The sequence below is a fragment of the Hyalella azteca genome, unplaced genomic scaffold, assembly GCF_000764305.2.
Source record: "Hyalella azteca isolate HAZT.00-mixed unplaced genomic scaffold, Hazt_2.0.2 contig11943, whole genome shotgun sequence".
In the NCBI taxonomy this organism is placed as follows: Eukaryota; Metazoa; Arthropoda; class Malacostraca; order Amphipoda; family Hyalellidae; genus Hyalella; species Hyalella azteca.
Window position 1 is genome coordinate 72,401 of NW_025941917.1, and position 17,492 is coordinate 89,892.

The 17,492-nt window shown below is 38.3% G+C and overlaps 2 protein-coding genes across 3 annotated transcripts in view; one reads left to right on the forward strand and one right to left on the reverse strand.

Annotated features, from left to right (window-relative positions):
* Positions 1-3,785: 3,785 nt before the first annotated feature.
* On the forward strand, positions 3,786-11,778 carry LOC108665189 (ATP-dependent RNA helicase DDX19A). Its single transcript, XM_018151921.2, has 10 exons — positions 3,786-3,959; positions 4,509-4,572; positions 4,863-5,235; positions 5,545-5,762; positions 7,085-7,239; positions 7,998-8,162; positions 8,469-8,631; positions 8,996-9,105; positions 10,009-10,180; positions 10,648-11,778. Exons 1-10 carry the CDS (start codon positions 3,900-3,902, stop codon positions 10,710-10,712), a joined length of 1,545 nt encoding a protein of 514 aa, XP_018007410.1. The 5' UTR covers positions 3,786-3,899; the 3' UTR covers positions 10,713-11,778.
* A 269-nt stretch (positions 11,779-12,047) lies between these two features.
* LOC108665190 (UBX domain-containing protein 1) overlaps positions 12,048-17,492 on the reverse strand; it is a 7,570-nt gene continuing 2,125 nt past the window's right edge. For both annotated transcript variants that reach the window (XM_018151922.2, XM_018151923.2), the window contains exons 3-9: positions 16,946-17,015; positions 16,002-16,125; positions 15,487-15,614; positions 14,887-15,017; positions 14,074-14,174; positions 13,713-13,899; positions 12,048-12,517 (exon numbers count right to left, since the gene is read on the reverse strand). In XM_018151922.2, coding sequence (XP_018007411.1) covers positions 12,477-12,517; positions 13,713-13,899; positions 14,074-14,174; positions 14,887-15,017; positions 15,487-15,614; positions 16,002-16,125; positions 16,946-17,015 — 782 coding nt within the window. In that variant the 3' untranslated portion in view covers positions 12,048-12,476. The remainder of the gene's footprint in view (positions 12,518-13,712; positions 13,900-14,073; positions 14,175-14,886; positions 15,018-15,486; positions 15,615-16,001; positions 16,126-16,945; positions 17,016-17,492) is intronic.

Here is a 17,492-nt window from a genome sequence, read left to right on the forward strand (position 1 = left end):
TGCTCTGTGCGGCGGATTTGCTGATGCGTGTTGTGCGATTTGATAGGGCCCTGATTTTGAAATGAAACACGATCGGTTATGCTCAATACACCCAGCTACTATAAATTATCCAAAGTTTGGGTAGAACTGTTTTCATGCTGGTTTTTTACAGTCAGGAGTGCAAATAAGGAATCACTATGTGTACTGGCTCAATAGTCCTGATTCTCCTGAATTCAAGAGAATCGCTATCGCGAACGCAATTAGTAGGTTAATACTCTAAATTCAATTATCTAATCCAGAATTTTGAAATAAATTTGCTTGATATAAGTGTGAAACCTAAATTACGAATTCCCGAATTGTCTCTGCTACGAGTTGCATTATTTGTTGACAAATTCTCTTCTCCATGATTTAGTTAACAACTGCTGGTGCCGCGTGCCAAGCAATTGGTTATTCTGTTGCCCCCGTACCCGGACCGTGGTAGTGGTAGAATAGATGTAGTAGGTTCCGTGGATGCGCATAAATCTCTGGCCACTTCTTCCTGAGAACAAATCAAATGCTCCAGGCCTATGAATCCTTGTGTCCAGAAGACAAGCTTAGTGCTAGGTAAAGGTTACTAACGGGTAGTAGTCTGATCTGGTGCACAATTTAACTCTCATAAGACACAGATATTTTGCCTAATTAATGGCTTTAATTATCACAGATTGGCTTGCCAGACGGCAGGGGCAGACGAGGGAGCCATTTTGAGCCGTGAGTCGTGAGGTGTATGGGGAATGATTCCACTTCCTCAAGAACTGAAGAAGCAGACAAAACAACAACAGTGCCAATTGGTTCAAAGTTGGACTAGACTTGCTAGAGAGACCAGCTAGCAAGTCTTATTTGCATAGTTGAGAAATGAGGTAATGTCAGAGTCAGACTGCTGCTAAGTGCTAACTGCATTGTTATCTTAAGCAAAAGCTTAAAAACATGCTATTAGCTTATTACTTGCTTAATTGCCAGAATGAACTGAAGATAAATTATCAAATTACTATTTCATATTCATGACAAAATTAGAGAATCAATGCATTATGTGCACATGGCTTCATGGCTTGGCTTGGCAAATGTTTTTGCTGCTTAATTGATTTTCTAATTAATTTTCTTCTACAGCTTTCAAAACTAGTCAAGATTCTAACTAGTTGGGATTCTAATAGACACTAAGGCACCATCTAAATGTACGGTGGATGCCGATATTTGCAGCAAATGGATGTTGATGCCAAAATAGAATAATAGATTGACCATGGTCTGCAAGGTGTGGCATGGGCACCGGATGTTTATTTTGAGATGTACACCAGGGAAGACAGTTGCCAATATGCTCACTCTAAAAACAAATGTACAACTCTGACCACTGATTGACATTTGACACTGACGCGCGCACTTATGATCAATTTGGCCAACGCCCGATGACTGACAATGATGCACACTCAACACTCTTGTTCAAATGTGCGATCAATGTGGGCCATCATGCGGGCTGCAGCTAAGCTCAATGATTGACATAGACTCCCTTGCTTTATGATCAATGTAGCTAATGCCCAATGATCAACACTTACGCAAGAACTTAATGATTGATGAAGTCAATGCCTAACAATTGACATATATGTATGCATTTTACAAAAGATGTGGCTGATGTCCAATGATCGTTTCTGACACTCGCGCTTTGTGATCAATGCGGCCGTCGTTATTAGCCGGCCGATGCCTGATGATCAACGCTTATGCATGCACTTTACGACCAATGTAGTTGATGCCTGATGATTGGCACTGATGCATGCATTTTACGATCAATGTGGCCAATGCCCAATGATCAATTCTGTTGCTTGCGCTTTGCAAACGATGTGGCATGATTGAAATGGATGCACGCATTTTACAATCGATGTGGCCAATGCTCAATGATAAATTCTGACACTGCAGCGCGTGCTTCGCAATTGATGCGGCTAATGCCTGATGATCAACACTTACACACCCACTTAATGACCAATGTAGTCAATGCCTGATGATTGACATGGATGCACACATTTTACAATCAATGTGGCCGATGCCCAATGATTGATTCTGACACTTAAGCTTCACGATTGATGTGGCCAATGCTTGATGATGAAGACTTATGCCCACACTTAACGATCAATGTGGCATAACACACAACACATTATAACACATTAACATTATATAATTATGGTGTTACATTATGATGTGTTATAATGTGTTGGGTTAAGTGATAATGTCTTATAATGCATTGTATAATGATATGATGTGTTACAATATGCTTCTGTTATATGTTTTGGTATAATTTGTTGTATTCTATATTATGTTACAATGCATACGTAGTGATATATCACAATTTTTTTGTTATGTTATGATACAAAGATGGTATGTTATGTTGCATTATAATGTGGAGTTATGTTATTACAATATATTATGTAGTGTTACAATATGTTGGGCTATGTTAGGATGTATTATAATGCGCTTGGTTATGATATGTTGTGTTATAATATGTGGTGCTATATGTTATGATGTGTTGTGTTATGATAATTTTTGTTGTAATGTTTTGTGTTATAATGTCATGTTATGTTGCATTAAAATGTGTTGTGTAATAAGTTGCGTTACAAAGTGTTGTAATGTTATGTAGTGTTATGAGTTGTGTTATGGCACATTGATCATAAAGCACATTTATCATCGTGCATCAGTCACATTGAGGGTGAAGCACATGCATTGGGCATTGGCCAAATCGATTGTAAAGCGCGTGCATCAGTATTGGCCATCAGGCATAGGTCACATTGATCGTAAAGTGCACGAGTCAGTGTCAATCACTGGCATAGGCCACATCAATCATAAAACGCGTGCATCCACGTTGATCATCTGGCATTGACTATGTTGGTTGTAAAGTGCGTGCATAAGTGTTGATCATCAGGCATTGATCGCGAAGCGCGAGAATGAAAATCAATCATTGGCATCTGCCACATCAATCATAAAATGCGTTCATCCGTGTCGATCATCAAGCATCAACTACATATACATTGGTCATGAAGTGTGTGCCTAAGTGTTGATCATCTGGCATCGGCCACATTGATCGTAAAATGCGTGAATCCATGTATATCATCAGGCATCAACTACATTGGTTGTTTAGTGGGTGTGTTAGTGTTGATCATCAGGCATTGGCCACATTGATTGCAAAGCGTGAGTGTCAGAATCAATCATTGGGCATCAGCCACATCGATCATAAAATGCATGCATACATGTCTTACTGGACTGGGCTTGTTATTTACCAATATTTTAATTTAGTCAAGTGAATTCATTATAACAAAGAAAGATTGTAAAAAACATACCTGAAACAGATTTTTTTTTGTGACAACCATCATATTTTTTAGAGAAATAAATCATAGTTTAGGCTAATTAATTTTCATTCTATGTTGCCCAATTCACAATTTTATCTGACATTCCTTGCAGCATGCGCAATTTTGTTTTGACCGATGATGCATTAATTTTTTGTTGAGTGAAATTTTTTCACTGAGCAAGGTAAATGTAATTGAAATTCTTTATTGTTGATCAGACTTTGGCAGAAGTAGGTACTTTTTGATCTATCATTACCAACATTTTTTCAGTGATTTATAGAGCTAGTAAATGTATGATTTCTTAACTTCCTTTAGTGCTACATAGATAAGAATAATGTTTTATGCCACTATTTTTAGTTTTGCTGCTATAACATTTTTTGCTGTGGCTGAGGACTGTCTTGATTTACCCTGCCTGTCCCTTATTACCTCATTTGACAGTATTTACTGATTTGTGTCTTTGTTATTTTTTTTAGAGCTTACAGATTTCCTTGAAGCTAAAATAAAATCTATTCTGCATTGCAGTACTGATATTGAGTAGTATTGGGATATTAGTTATAAGCAATGAGTGTTGACTGGGCCAAGGCGTCAGAGGAGCAGGAGGCTGAGGAGCTTGCTTCCAAGGTGAGAACTTTTATGTTATCCATCAACGTTAAAATGTTGCTATTGATATTTCTATCACAATATTAGTTTTAAACTTGTATATCTAGCCAAACAATTTATCCATATTTTTTCAGTTAATGCCATTATTTCTGTCAAAACTATATTTTTCAAATTTAAAGTTATTTCACCTGTTTATTTTTAAAAATAATTTTACTTGCAGCCCTTTGTAACTGTCTCAAAAAAGTAACTGAAAGATGCCTGTCCTTAAACCCTTGTTTTGTTTGGACTAATGGGAAAAAATGAACTATTTTTATCAAACTGTTGCAGTAGATTGCTTTCATAAAATAACTTGTTTCAGTTTTTTGTGAATATTAAGTTGTCATACTCAATGAATAATTCATACTGCTTGATAATTTTCTGAAATCATGAACCAAATAGCAGAGATCATGAAAGAAAATTTTTAAATTGCCTTGTAATTTCTCTCATTTTACTCTGATAGTCATAATTCATTGACATCTAATGTTGAAAACACAAATTATATATTAATTAGCTTATTCTGGGTTTTTGCAGGTGCTGAACTTAGGCCTTTCCAAAGATGCATCTAAACCACCTCCAAGTGTGCCATTCACTTCAGGTAAATCAATCTATTTTATTTAATGCTCATGCAGCCTGGGCAATGAATAAATTATGTGCAGTAGATTTAGTTGAAGTTTGCTAAATTGCATTAGTTCCTTGTTAATACTAGAACCTATATAAATATTGTGACAGACATGGTAATTCTATAAGAAAAATCACAGCTGAGACATAAATTGTTACAAGTCCTCTCAGGCTATGGATCTTTCCTCAAAGGAATAATGTATCTCTGAACTTTTCTCACACACAGCAAATTTTAAATGAAGTTCTTTCTGTTTACTTTTTTCCCAGTTCCACCACCTTCCAGTGCACCTCCTTCATTCTTGTCCAGTCCCCCTCCTCCACTAAATTGTGCTCCTCCATCTGCTGGAAGTCCTCTTCCACCTAAGCTTCCTACAGGAGCTACCTTGCAAAGTTCCGAGGAAGATTCTGCTCCCTCTGCAGCCGAGGTGTCACTCATGCGCAAGGTTCTGTGTAAAGGTATTGTGGAGAGTAAAAATGATGTTGAGGTTCTCAGAAAAGATCCCAACTCTCCTTTATATTCTGTAAAAACCTTTGAGGCACTGCAGCTTCGCCCTGAGTTACTGCAAGGGATCTATGACATGGGCTTCAAACTTCCCTCAAAAATACAAGAAACTACACTTCCCACTCTCCTTGCCAATCCGTAAGTGCCTATTTTAAATGGAGAATTAATGAAATATCAAATATGAAATCAGTTTGGCTGAAAAAAATTGCAAATGATGATTTATATTTTGGCATAGGTATATTTGTATGCTTTCCAATAATGCAGTGAATTTGATTCAATTCTAAAGTTGACATGAAATTTCTAAAAACTTTATTTATCTAGGCTTCAAAACTTGCCTCCTCTACCTTGATATTGACAATTATACATACAACTGGGTAACTTGTATTTTTCCAGTATTACTATTGATTTTACAAGATTAAATGTATTGTTCTGTTCATTTTATTTCAGCCCACAGAATTTGATTGCACAGTCTCAATCCGGTACTGGGAAGACAGCAGCATTCAGCCTGGGTCTGTTGAGCCGCATAGACCCCAGCAAGAGATGCACACAGGCCTTGTGTTTGTCTCCTACTTATGAGCTCGCCCTTCAGACCGCACAGACCGTCATGGCGCTGGGGAAACATTGCACTGACGTCACCATCAAGTGTGCCGTCAAAGGCGAAACTCGTACGTCACTCGAGGCTGTCGCCTGAGGCAATTGTTATTGTTATAATTGTTTATGAAGTCTGTTGGGTTCTTATGTTAATGAGTTTTAACATCCTGTGGTTGATTATTTTCAAGTTTTCATGGTATTGAACATTTGATTTTAAACAGTTTCCGGAATTCCTTGTTGTCTAAAGAGGACCCAGATTTCTGTTGTCTACAAGGTATCTAGATGTCCCGGAGGCACGTTTAGGCACCTCCAGCCTTGTTATATTTCTACCTGAACCCAAGGACAGCGATTTGTTGAATAAGTTAGTGAGGGATAAGTAAGCCACCACTTGTCTACAGAACTTCTTGTTACATGGTGGTAATATTTGAGAGATACGATAAGGTAAAGCTAAGACGTCGACCGTTAGGTCGGAGTAGCTCTAACGTGAGTTACATTACATTACGGCATGATTGTTAGTTACTGGGAGGCCTTACTAAGGTTACAGCAATATTATATAATTATGGCTCCCGCCCACTACTGAGGCTTTGATCGCATGATCTGTCACGTGATGTTGTCCATGCTGACTCAGGTCTAGTACTGTTCTATCAATCTCTACCACGTCTCAATTAATACATCTCAATGAGATAACATAACATAACATTAACTATTAATATTAACATAACATTAACTTATTAATTATTAACATAATTAACTATTAATAATAATTGAGATAACATCTCAATTATTATTAATAGAATGAGATGCCTGATTGACACCGGACACAAGAGTGCTGTTGCCAGCGAGGTTCCAAGAGACCTGTTGTCAACAAGGTTCTTTGTTTACTGTTTTCGTTAATATTTCACTGTCCTGGGGTAATGGGATTCTCTGGGTATGGTTGCACGTTCCTTTAGTTTTTGTGGACCAAATACAATTATATGATTCCGTTTATAATACAGTTAGCTGAAGCTGTCTCACTACCAATTATAGGTTCTCACCAACAATGTAATCTTCAAATGCTCCAAGTAAACGTTTATCAGGAGTATTTATATCCTGTACCACTATTCTCGTATCATGTTGTTTCAGACTGATGATGAAAGTTTACATAATATCTATGACTGACGCTGAATTTGGTCATGATGGGTTTGAATGAGGATGGCATATTTACGTGTTTTAAGGATGATATCTTCTTGATTTGCTTGATGATTAATATTTTACCAATTTGGCTAATGATTAATTTTTTTCCTGGTGCGCTCTCCCAATGATGCAGTTGTCGATGAATTGTTTGATAATTTTTTTCATGTCGTAGTGCCAATGATTGATATACTTCTTGCTGATGATTGACGCGGTGTGTTTTCAGTCACCCGAGGCAGCAAGATCACCGACCACATCGTGATCGGCACTCCAGGCAAGGTGCTCGACTGGCTCACTAAAGCTCGAGCGCTATCGCTGGCTGACTGCTGCGTCTTTGTCTTGGATGAAGCTGACGTCATGATCGCCACGCAGGGCCATCAGGTCTGCTGTGCCCGCTCCATATCGGATAGTTTGGATATTTATTTGTATCTCTCTGGTTGTTGTTCATAGCGTACCAAAAGGGGGCTAGAGGTGTGGGTGGGGGAGAGAAAGACTGCGGAGGGCGAGACTGGGAGTGGAAAAACATATAAAAACAAACAAACAAACGCGAAGCTAAGCTAAGAAAAACGTGTTAATTATGGGAGGGAAGCCAAAAAGGTGTCAGCCCTGGCAGGGCTTTCATATTCACTTGTCATTACCTGTAAGGACTCTGAGCAATCGTGTTTTTTTTAGTCTCTTAATCCAAATATTTATGGTAGGTACCATAGTTACGTATATTGCAATAAAATTGCATTAACAGCTGTGCCACTGAGTGTTTGCATTTCCATCTAGTTTCACTTAGAAGTCTGTCAAACTATTATGAACTCGACAACGTCTTTAATTGCATCCTGTCTTGTAGGCCATGAATTAGTTTTTATTCATTGATAAAATTAATTGTACATATTCAATTAATGTTATCATTATGAGACATACGTAACTCCTAAAGATATGTCACCCATAGTCTGCATAAATATTTCCTAGGGATTATCGCGATGCTATAATGGACTCGGAGGCTGTGAACCATCATTTTATCCATTAAGATCAGCTATGGATATGCCAGGATCTGTCATGGCCCCTCATCTCCAGTCATGACCTCTTGTGAATGATGAAAATCATTCACTATTATTATTAATTTGTTCATTTTATTTTATGTACGGCAGGACCAGTCAGTACGCATCCACAAGCAGCTGCCCAGGACGTGCCAGATGATGCTGTTCAGTGCGACGTATGACGGCACGGTGATGCAGTTCGCTGAGGCCATTGTCCCCAACCCCGTCATCATGAGACTGAAAAGGGAGGAGGAGACGCTCACCAACATCAGGCAGGCATGTCACCATCACGGCGGTCGATTGTGGTCACCATGAAGTCCTATTATTGTGATCTAGTAGTCCTTTGCTGTGTCATTAATGATTGAAATTAAATAATAGGTTTTTTACCAGAGTATCGGCAACTTTTGGCTTAAGTAGGACATTTTTGTGCTGTGGTTTTTACGTACATAAATCGTTTCAAATGCGTGATTTATTACTGTTAGATCCTCAACATCAAGTAAAATTGAATCCCAATCATTGATTTCCCCTTTAATTATATTGTACGTAGCTTAAGACATCATAAATGATTGTTTGATATCACAGATGTACGTGGAGTGTCCCACAGCAGAAGACAAGTACACGGCTATCAGCAACATCTACACCATCCCTGTGGGGCAGTCCATGTTCTTCTGCCGCACCAAGCAGACCGCCAACTGGCTGCACGCGCGCATGGTTAAGGACGGTCATCACGTCGCCCTTCTCACTGGTGGGTGTCATCCGCCATATTGGGTGTCATCCGCCATATTGGGTGTCATCCGCCATATTGGGTGTCATCCGGCATGTTGGGTGTCATCCGGCATGTTGGGTGTCATCCGCCATATTGGGTTTCCTCCGTCATATTGGGCGTCCTTGGCCTTATTCGTACGGGACATCATCAAAACGCTTAAGCACGCTCAGTGGTTTATTATTCACTTTGCCGCCCAAGTGCACGGGACGGCCTAGGCTAAGTAGTCGTAGCCGCCTATTTCTCATCTGTCATTGGTGAATTCAGCTTTAAAAGCAGTCTATGATTGGCCTACTGAGTTATAAATGCCGTTAATACAAGTTACGAACTACTTTGTGTCATGCAGGAGAGTTGTCAGCAGAGGAGCGCCTGTCAGTGCTGACGAGCTACAGGGAGGGGCGCGAGCGAGTCCTTATATGCACCAACGTCCTGGCCAGAGGCATCGACGTCGAGCAGGTCTGGGCTACTTTCATAATTTGTGATGCGTCAGAATTTATGCTCCACCTAAAATTTATGTTAATAGTCGGCTAAACTAAAATATTCTTCCCTGGCAAAAATTATGATAAGCTAGCTATTTCTTGTACTGTTACAAGTATGTGAATCGAAGTCTTAAGAAGGAGCTCATGTTAGAGGAATTCATGCTGTTGTGAAACTAGCGAAACCTATAAATTATATGTATTTTTTATCAGCACCTTTTCTGAGTGTGGGAAAGTTATATTGTATGTGACATTGAGCAAAACATTTTGATTATACAGACACTGAGTACTCGACCATTTCTGAATGATCAAAATGTCTGTATAATCAAAATGGGGTTTCACATTTTTTAAAATTATTATATATTTTAAAAGAATTGTCGTGTATAACGCAACGCATTTTTTCTTCTCATATGAGTCAAATTGTCTGTCTGGGTGAGTTTTTGAACGTTCCATAAACATCATTAATGTGATAATATTCAGTAAATTTAGTGTGAAGCTTGAATTGATAGGTGATACCATGGCATCATGGTACCATCTATCACCTATATGCCCTTCGACGTCACGCAGGGATCGTTGGTTGTAGGTAGTATTAGCCTTAATTTTGTAGTCGGATGCGAAATATGTATGCGGGTTTAACCGTTAGCAACTTCAACCAATTCCAATTTTAGCTGGTCACAATCTCAGTAAATTTTAATATCAACCTTTTAAACAGGTTACTCGTGTGGTTTATTAAAATTCCAATCTAGTATTCGGATTACAATACCAATAATCTACATACACTTAAAATTCAATGCCTTAAGCATGTTGAACTGGACAGCGGCAATAAATTCAATGCTGTTTATTCATATTATTTGCAGTGATCATGTCAATTTGTTGCACGCAGGTAACATTGGTGGTAAACTACGACCTGCCTGAGCTGAACGGGGCGGCAGACTGCGAGACATACCTGCACAGGATCGGCCGCACGGGCCGCTTTGGCAAGACCGGAAACGCCATCAACATCATCGACGGGCCGCGCTCCATGGAGCTGCTGCAGCAGATACAAAAACACTTCAGTCAGTCTCTCCCGAATTGCCTGCTTTTATTTATTTAATTTTTTTATTTTATCCGCCCATAAATGATATTCTTGTATTTACTGTAATTAGTTCTACTGCACAATTGGTCATCTTGATCAAGTTTTTAATGAAAATTTTCCCGTTTTTGATCGTTTGTTACTGAACGCAATACGAGCACTCAGCGTTAGATTAAAACGCATACTATCTATGGGTCTTAGTATAACGGTCGAAGCTACAATCTCGCCAACATTTTACTATTTTGCTTACCTTGGTACTCCATTGGTCTCAAATCCCTGACATCGGAAAAGAATAACTCCATTATAGATTCAGTGCAACTGCTGCATTTCCTAATGAATACTAATTTTACGTCTAAGAGTAAATTTTTTTGTTTATATTTCTTATCAATTCTAACTACTTTAGCTCGCGTGCCATCATCCAGTTTCTCTCATTATATTCTCTTTCCGTAGATATCGAAATAAAGAAGTTGGACTACAAAAACTTTGATGAAATCGACAAACTTGCAGAAGATTGATGAGTCCTCAACAGCCAACATCCGCGGTTCTGACGTCATTCCTGAAGGCGGGTGTTCACTACCGCGGTGGATGAATTACTATGGACGTAAATTATAACAACTGGATTCCTGAGCCAGTTCAATACTTTATTACGTACAATGTCTGATAAAATCAAATTAATTAATTACTGTACAAAATAAACGGGCACGTTGAATCACAATCGCTCGAAGTTGCTTGTAAATCAAGCACTGTGTTGGAAAGAAGTCTGAAAATGGTGGCACAGATGTGACCATTACTGATCAACCGTTTGAGTTTAATATTCATTGTATTATTTGACATAACCATTATATATCATGTGGTTGACTTATTTATAAAAATGCCTGGAAATACGTCGTGTTCTATTTGTTGCGCTTTAGAACAAAGTAAATGAAACTACAGTAAATTTTTTAGTCATTAAGAGTCTTCTTTGGCTGTGTTAGTGATGAACGAAGGCATTATAATTAAGAATCTTTGTTTTTTGACAGCCCTCTTTACGTTAGAAATTAAAGTCCTAATTTTTTGTGGGTACAATATTCGTCCGAGTGCGATGAATACCGTTGGTAGTTGAGCATAGTTGGGGCCATACTGTCCCAGCCTCCTCGCGTTGTTGTGGCGCCCTTTTTTTCTACTGTAAACCAAAAGTTAGTAGGAATTCTTTACTTAGCAGCATTTGCACGAAGTTTCACTTCCAGTTGTTAAAAATGCTGCTGGTATCAGCGAAAGCGTATCCTGCATTCACCAAATACTATGTAGCAACCTTTAAAACGATTTGCATGACCGCCATCATGTGCATCACTACCATTTTAGCCGTCCACGATATGTGAATGCTTTTCTAACGTGTTCTAAATTTTCCAAGATTGTTGTGGTTCACTGGAGATAACTTGAGAATTTATAAAGAATCTGGAGGTGCAGAAAGCGATTTCTGTACATTGTTGACTCCGAAAGCGCGATAATTTTATATGTGATTCATTGAGACAGGACATGGATGATTGTTCCAATACTATTAAGTTATAAATAGTAATTTTTTACAAATGAAAATTTGTTTAATTCCACATTCAGCATCCCAATAGTCCACCGAGTATCACCTTTGTAATCGGGACCCAAAAACTAAGAATAAATGAACAAGAGCATCAAAATATTAATTAGTTATAAGATATCGATTCAGATTTGAGTATCAATTCAGTAATCGACGCATGGGTAATTTTTTTTAAAATAACTTTCGGTTTACTCGCCCACAACCAAAAGGTGGTCACAGATAATATCAAGTGATTTTAATTTTGTGCTTTTTGATTGAATGGACAGTAATAAAAAAACTACGTTGTTGAGTTAATTTTATTTGATGTTTGATAATAACCTGTCAGAGAAATGGCGCGGCAGCAACAGCGTCCAACGCTGCTGTTGCAGAACAGGTCGTACATTGACTTACCGGTCGGCTTCTGCCGCCACTTTCTTTGTGCGAACATCACTTGAGTGTAATTAATCAATACGAAGTGCTGCTGATACATGCTCTGAATAATTGGCCTGGATATTAATTAGGACGCAATCAAATTCGTATCGAAGGCAACGAAGGCACTAAAGCTTTGCTCACGGACAAAGCTGTCAACCAAAATTCGGTGCTTTTGGTGTAACACGGGAATGTGACGGATTTGACGGCTCCTTAAATATTCCGAATTGTTCTTTTATCGCCCGTCGTCGGTGCCATTAAAATAATTAGCTTTACTTAACCAAAAAATGCCCGATAAACTTTACTTGTACTGGACCATAAGCACAGATGATGGCACGAGACCTGGAAAACAAGGTGGATTGAATCAGCCACATTCATTAGCACAGGTTCAACTGGATTTTCATCCTCAATATTTCATGTATTTCAAGCATGAAATGGCACAGCTTCTCCGCTAGTTCGTAATTTAAAAATGTATTTGGCCTCATGGTTCGATTTCAACGTAAGGTATATTTAATTAGTGGCGCTTTGCTATTATACAAGGCTTTTAGCCCCCTTTTAAATTTGTTTACCCGTCATGGAATACGGTACTTGATTGCTCATCGACCAAAGTCATACACAACACAAGCAAACGTCAATATTAACATTGCAGATGTGCCGCTCTCGCATCTGCTCACTTATCGATGAAGTCTAAAGTCATGTATCCTAAAGTACAATACGAATAAAATACTTAAAAAAACTTTTTAAAAAAACACGTTTTTCTTGTGGACTAAAAAGTAGAAAATAAATTATGGTTCGCCCCAAAAAAACGTGTGTCGGGCAGATTTTTAAATTTTGGAAATTTGATGGTGAACGTACATGCAGCCCGACCCACGTTTTTTTGGGGCGAACCATAATTTATTTTCTACTTTTTAGTCCACAAGAAAAACGTGTTTTTTTAAAAAGTTTTTTTAAGTATTTTATTTTCTACTTTTTAGTCCACAAGAAAATCGATTAAGACTTGATTAAGTATGACTTGACGCACGTATCGATGATACGCAGCGTCAGCGCCTGCTCGTCTATAACGTGAACGCCCTCACGTCATACTATGTATATAATATATATATATACTTTACTCAATTAAACCAATTTAGGTCTCTAATTGCTAGTTTTTATGATTGTATCTGAAATTGTTAGGCGAAAATAGCCTGCATGCCGAATTTCAGATCTCTAGAACAATCAGAAGTATAATTGCTAGTTTTTATGATTGTATCTGAAATTGTTAGGCGAAAATAGCCTGCATGCCGAATTTCAGAGCTCTGGAGCAATCAGAAGTGGGTTAATTTTCGTTGTCAATGTTAACAACAAACAAACAAACAAACAAACAAACAAACAAACAAACAAACAAACAAACAAACAAACAAACAAACAAACAAACAAACAAACAAACAAACAAACAAACGCGAAGCTAAGCTAAGAAAAACGTGTTAAAAACGTGTTAAAAATAGAACTCTATCACGCTGATTCTGATCAACGTAAGAGTATTGACAACATTACAGACCTAATGACTCTAGTGGTTGAACCATCTGGTCTTCAGAGAAGACCTGCCGGGGGAAGGTGGTGGAGAGGGACACAGTGAGGCTGGGGTCAGGACACGGATGGTTGATGGTCACCCACAGCTTGACGGCGGACAGCGGCTCCTTAGCCTTGAATGTCTGCACCACCGGCGGCCCCGACGGTAGGCGGAACTGCGGGAGGAGGTTTTCGTGTAAAGCCGTGGCTTCTTAACATGGGGTAAATTTTCCTTAGGGTAATTTAGGGAGTAGGAAACAGGTTCAAAGAAATATACAATAAACATTCCAGTGTGACAAGTAATTTTTGACGATAGGATAAAGGAAAATAATGAAATATAGAGAGCTAACTTGTATTCTGGTTTCATCGTAGGATTTCTTGGGGGCAGCAGGGGGAGCTGCGGCAGGCGGGGGCGCTGCTGCAGCAACCACAGGAGCTGCTCCTGTCGCAGCTGCCAGAACAAACCATCAGTTACATTGTGGGAGTTACATATTATCGAGAAAACAAAGGGACATTTAGGAAACTAAGGAAAAAGTGTGAACGTATGGATTTTTATGGTACATATTAATTAAAAATTCAAATCTCAACTAAGGAAATTTATATCCATTTTTCTTAATAACCTTCAAAACCCAGATTTTTATAACTTTCTTCATCATTACAGCAGATTTTAGGAAAAAGCTTGGTAAAATACCGAAAAGAGCAACCTGTTTTTCACTCGTCGACCAGTCGCTTTGCAGCTTCAAGCCCATTATGTTAAGTTTTTTCTAAGAAATAAATACGTATTTTGTGTGAACCAAAGTCACATAAAATCGGTCACTTAATTTCATATAATTTTATACCACAATAAAAAAGTGTTGTAAGTTTGTCAAATTTGCAAATTTCGTTCGTTTTGCAAGCCGCACGGTGATTCGGATGTCCAAGCCCATGTATTATTGCGGCTCGACTCTCCACCAGCACTACTTCCACTACACCGACGGACTGAGTTCTATCATCCTTTCCATCTCACACTTATAAATTTATCCTTAATCAATAAATAAATTTATGAATTCATCTGCACCAGTGCACCATCAAGAATTTAAAAAAATCCTAAGCAGGTTCACCATATCTTCAATGACAATCCTTAAATTCTCTCAATCCTTGAGTTAGGATAAAAATGAGCAGACCTGCCAGCTTCTGCCGTCGCGCCTCCTTGTCGGCCTCAATCTGTTCCTTGACGCGCTGGCGAGCCAGTTTGTCCTCCAGCTTCTCGCGCCGCTTCTCCTCCGCCAGCTTGCGGATCTCGTCCTCCTCCAACCTGCAAGCATAAACACGTCCTCAGCCGGTGCATTACCTACCAACTTCATCACTCGTAAATGCGTCACCTCGTTACTGCAACAACTCGTTCGTTCATCACTTCGTTACATCGTTACGGCATCACCTCGTTACTGTACCACCTTGTTCATCACTTCGTTACTGCATCACCTCGGCACCTCAAAATTTCATCACTATGACAACGTTTCCCCGTAACAATAAAGTTGTCAACATTGATATTATACAATGAGATATTTTCTGTCATCTACGACAACGAAAAACAATACAACAAAATTACCCAAAGAAAGGCATTAACGATGTGCTAACGACTGGTCCATTGTAACTGCTGGGCGCAATTCATTTTTTTAAGTTAATGAAAAATATTGTAAAGCTGTTTGGTATTCGAATGAGAATATTGCTCACTAAGAAAATGTGTACACAATGAAGAGGACATGAATGTGAGTATTACCCACTTTCTTCTGTGCTCGGCCACATTTTTGCCCATTTCTATCCTCTTCTTCTCACGTTCTCGCTCTTCTCTTGCTTCCTCTTCAGCCTTTGCTTTTCTCCGAGCTTTCATCTTCTCCTCCAACTCTAGCAACTGCACAAGCCATTGATAGATGAGATCATTGCAGTTACAAAGTGAGGATAAGTAGAATACCTTCAAGAAGCATCTTCTGACTGAAATTTCAGCAGAAAAGATACTGGGAGATCAACATGAGAATATTTCCTAAAATAAAAATAGATTAAATCAATATATTTATGAAAAATCGAAAGCATCAATGACAAAATAAGGAACTTAGATGGTTGAATGTGGAACTGAGTGGCCTTACTCACTCCGAAGTAAGTATTAACTAGTTTCAACAATGCAACCATGATAGTAAAACATCATCCATCAAATCAACACTTAGCATACGGACATGAAAAACTTCATTCCAACTTCTTGGAAAAGTTTTATCTGTTCCCCAAAAAATAACAGATAACAAACCTTCTGCTTTTTTTGTTCTTCAGTTAGAGGAGCTTTTTCTTCCGTGCTCTCCGAGAAGCTAGAGTGACCAGACTTGACTGCGTGAAACTCGACTTCTTCGGGGGTTTTAAACAGCTTCCCACAACTGAAATAAAATTAGTAGTTGAGGCTGTTATCTTACCAAATATTTCCTAAAAAATTACAAAATGCATAACCTTAATAAAATGAGATGAGGCTCTCAATGATGCTAAACTCAACTTCGAACTGGTACTAGATGAAATTTAATCATTAATGCATAATTAGCTTACAGCTTTTATTAAATAGTTCAACAATAAATTTGATCTTCTGTTATGATATTTTCACTTTAGCTATTTTCATATAAAAAAGAAACCAGCTGGAATAGAAACAATACAAACTTGCATTACCAGGCAAAATGGCCTTCCCATAATACAGCCAATAATCAATATTATAAAGGACAACAATAATGTCCCATTTGAATGTTTAAATAGTTTTTTCTCTAATAGAATGTCTGTTCTATTAGTATAAAATTGATTATGATCTCTAGTTTGATAAGGTTTAAATACCTACCAAAGTAGCAAAAAGAAGAAATTGAAGAGAATCCAATATGAATAGAATAAGTGTAAAAAATAAAAAAATTATACTACTTCACAAATTAATTACACTTGAGCTTGCAGAATGATGCTCAATAAACTTTCAGTTCTCTTTTTTTCCAGATTCTGGTTTTATAGATTGAAGCTATGCTTGAAAATAATAACTAGATTTTTTACATGCATTAAGTCTATCTGAAGCCTCCAACAAAATAATAAGCTTGCCAGTATAACAAAATATTCAATGAGCCTGCCAGTATAACAAAATATTCAATAAGCTTGCCTGTATAACAAAATATTCAATAAGCTTGCCTGTATAACAAAATATTCAATAAGCTTGCCTGTATGAGAACTTACTCATCACATCTGATGGATTTGGCCTCAGCTGCAGCTGCTGCGTCCTCTTCAGACGTTTTCTTGTCCTCACCTGCAACACAATTATTTAAATTTATATGTGCATTTATGTACATAAAGTTAATAGGTACACTGACAGATCATTCAAGTTTAAACTGTCAGTAAATTCATTGATTATTTAGTAAGCCTTTTTAACAGATGCCATTCTATTTTATATTTGAATACATGGGCAGTAGACAATAGGGTTAACATGATTGGAGTCATCAAAAACATTAAAGGAATGTTTCCTCTCATGTGGACATTTCCTTCATAATTTTACGTAAGAAAAACAGCCATAGTAATTGATACCTTATCAACAGAGCTGGGCAGCGCTACTTGGAAATGTAGCGGCGCTACCGCTACCGCTACATGCTCTAAATGTAGCGGGCGCTACCGCTACCGCTACATGCTCTAAATGTAGCGGGCGCTACCGCTACCGCTACATGCTCTAAATGTAGCGGGCGCTACCGCTACCGCTACATGCTCTAAATGTAGCGGGCGCTACCGCTAC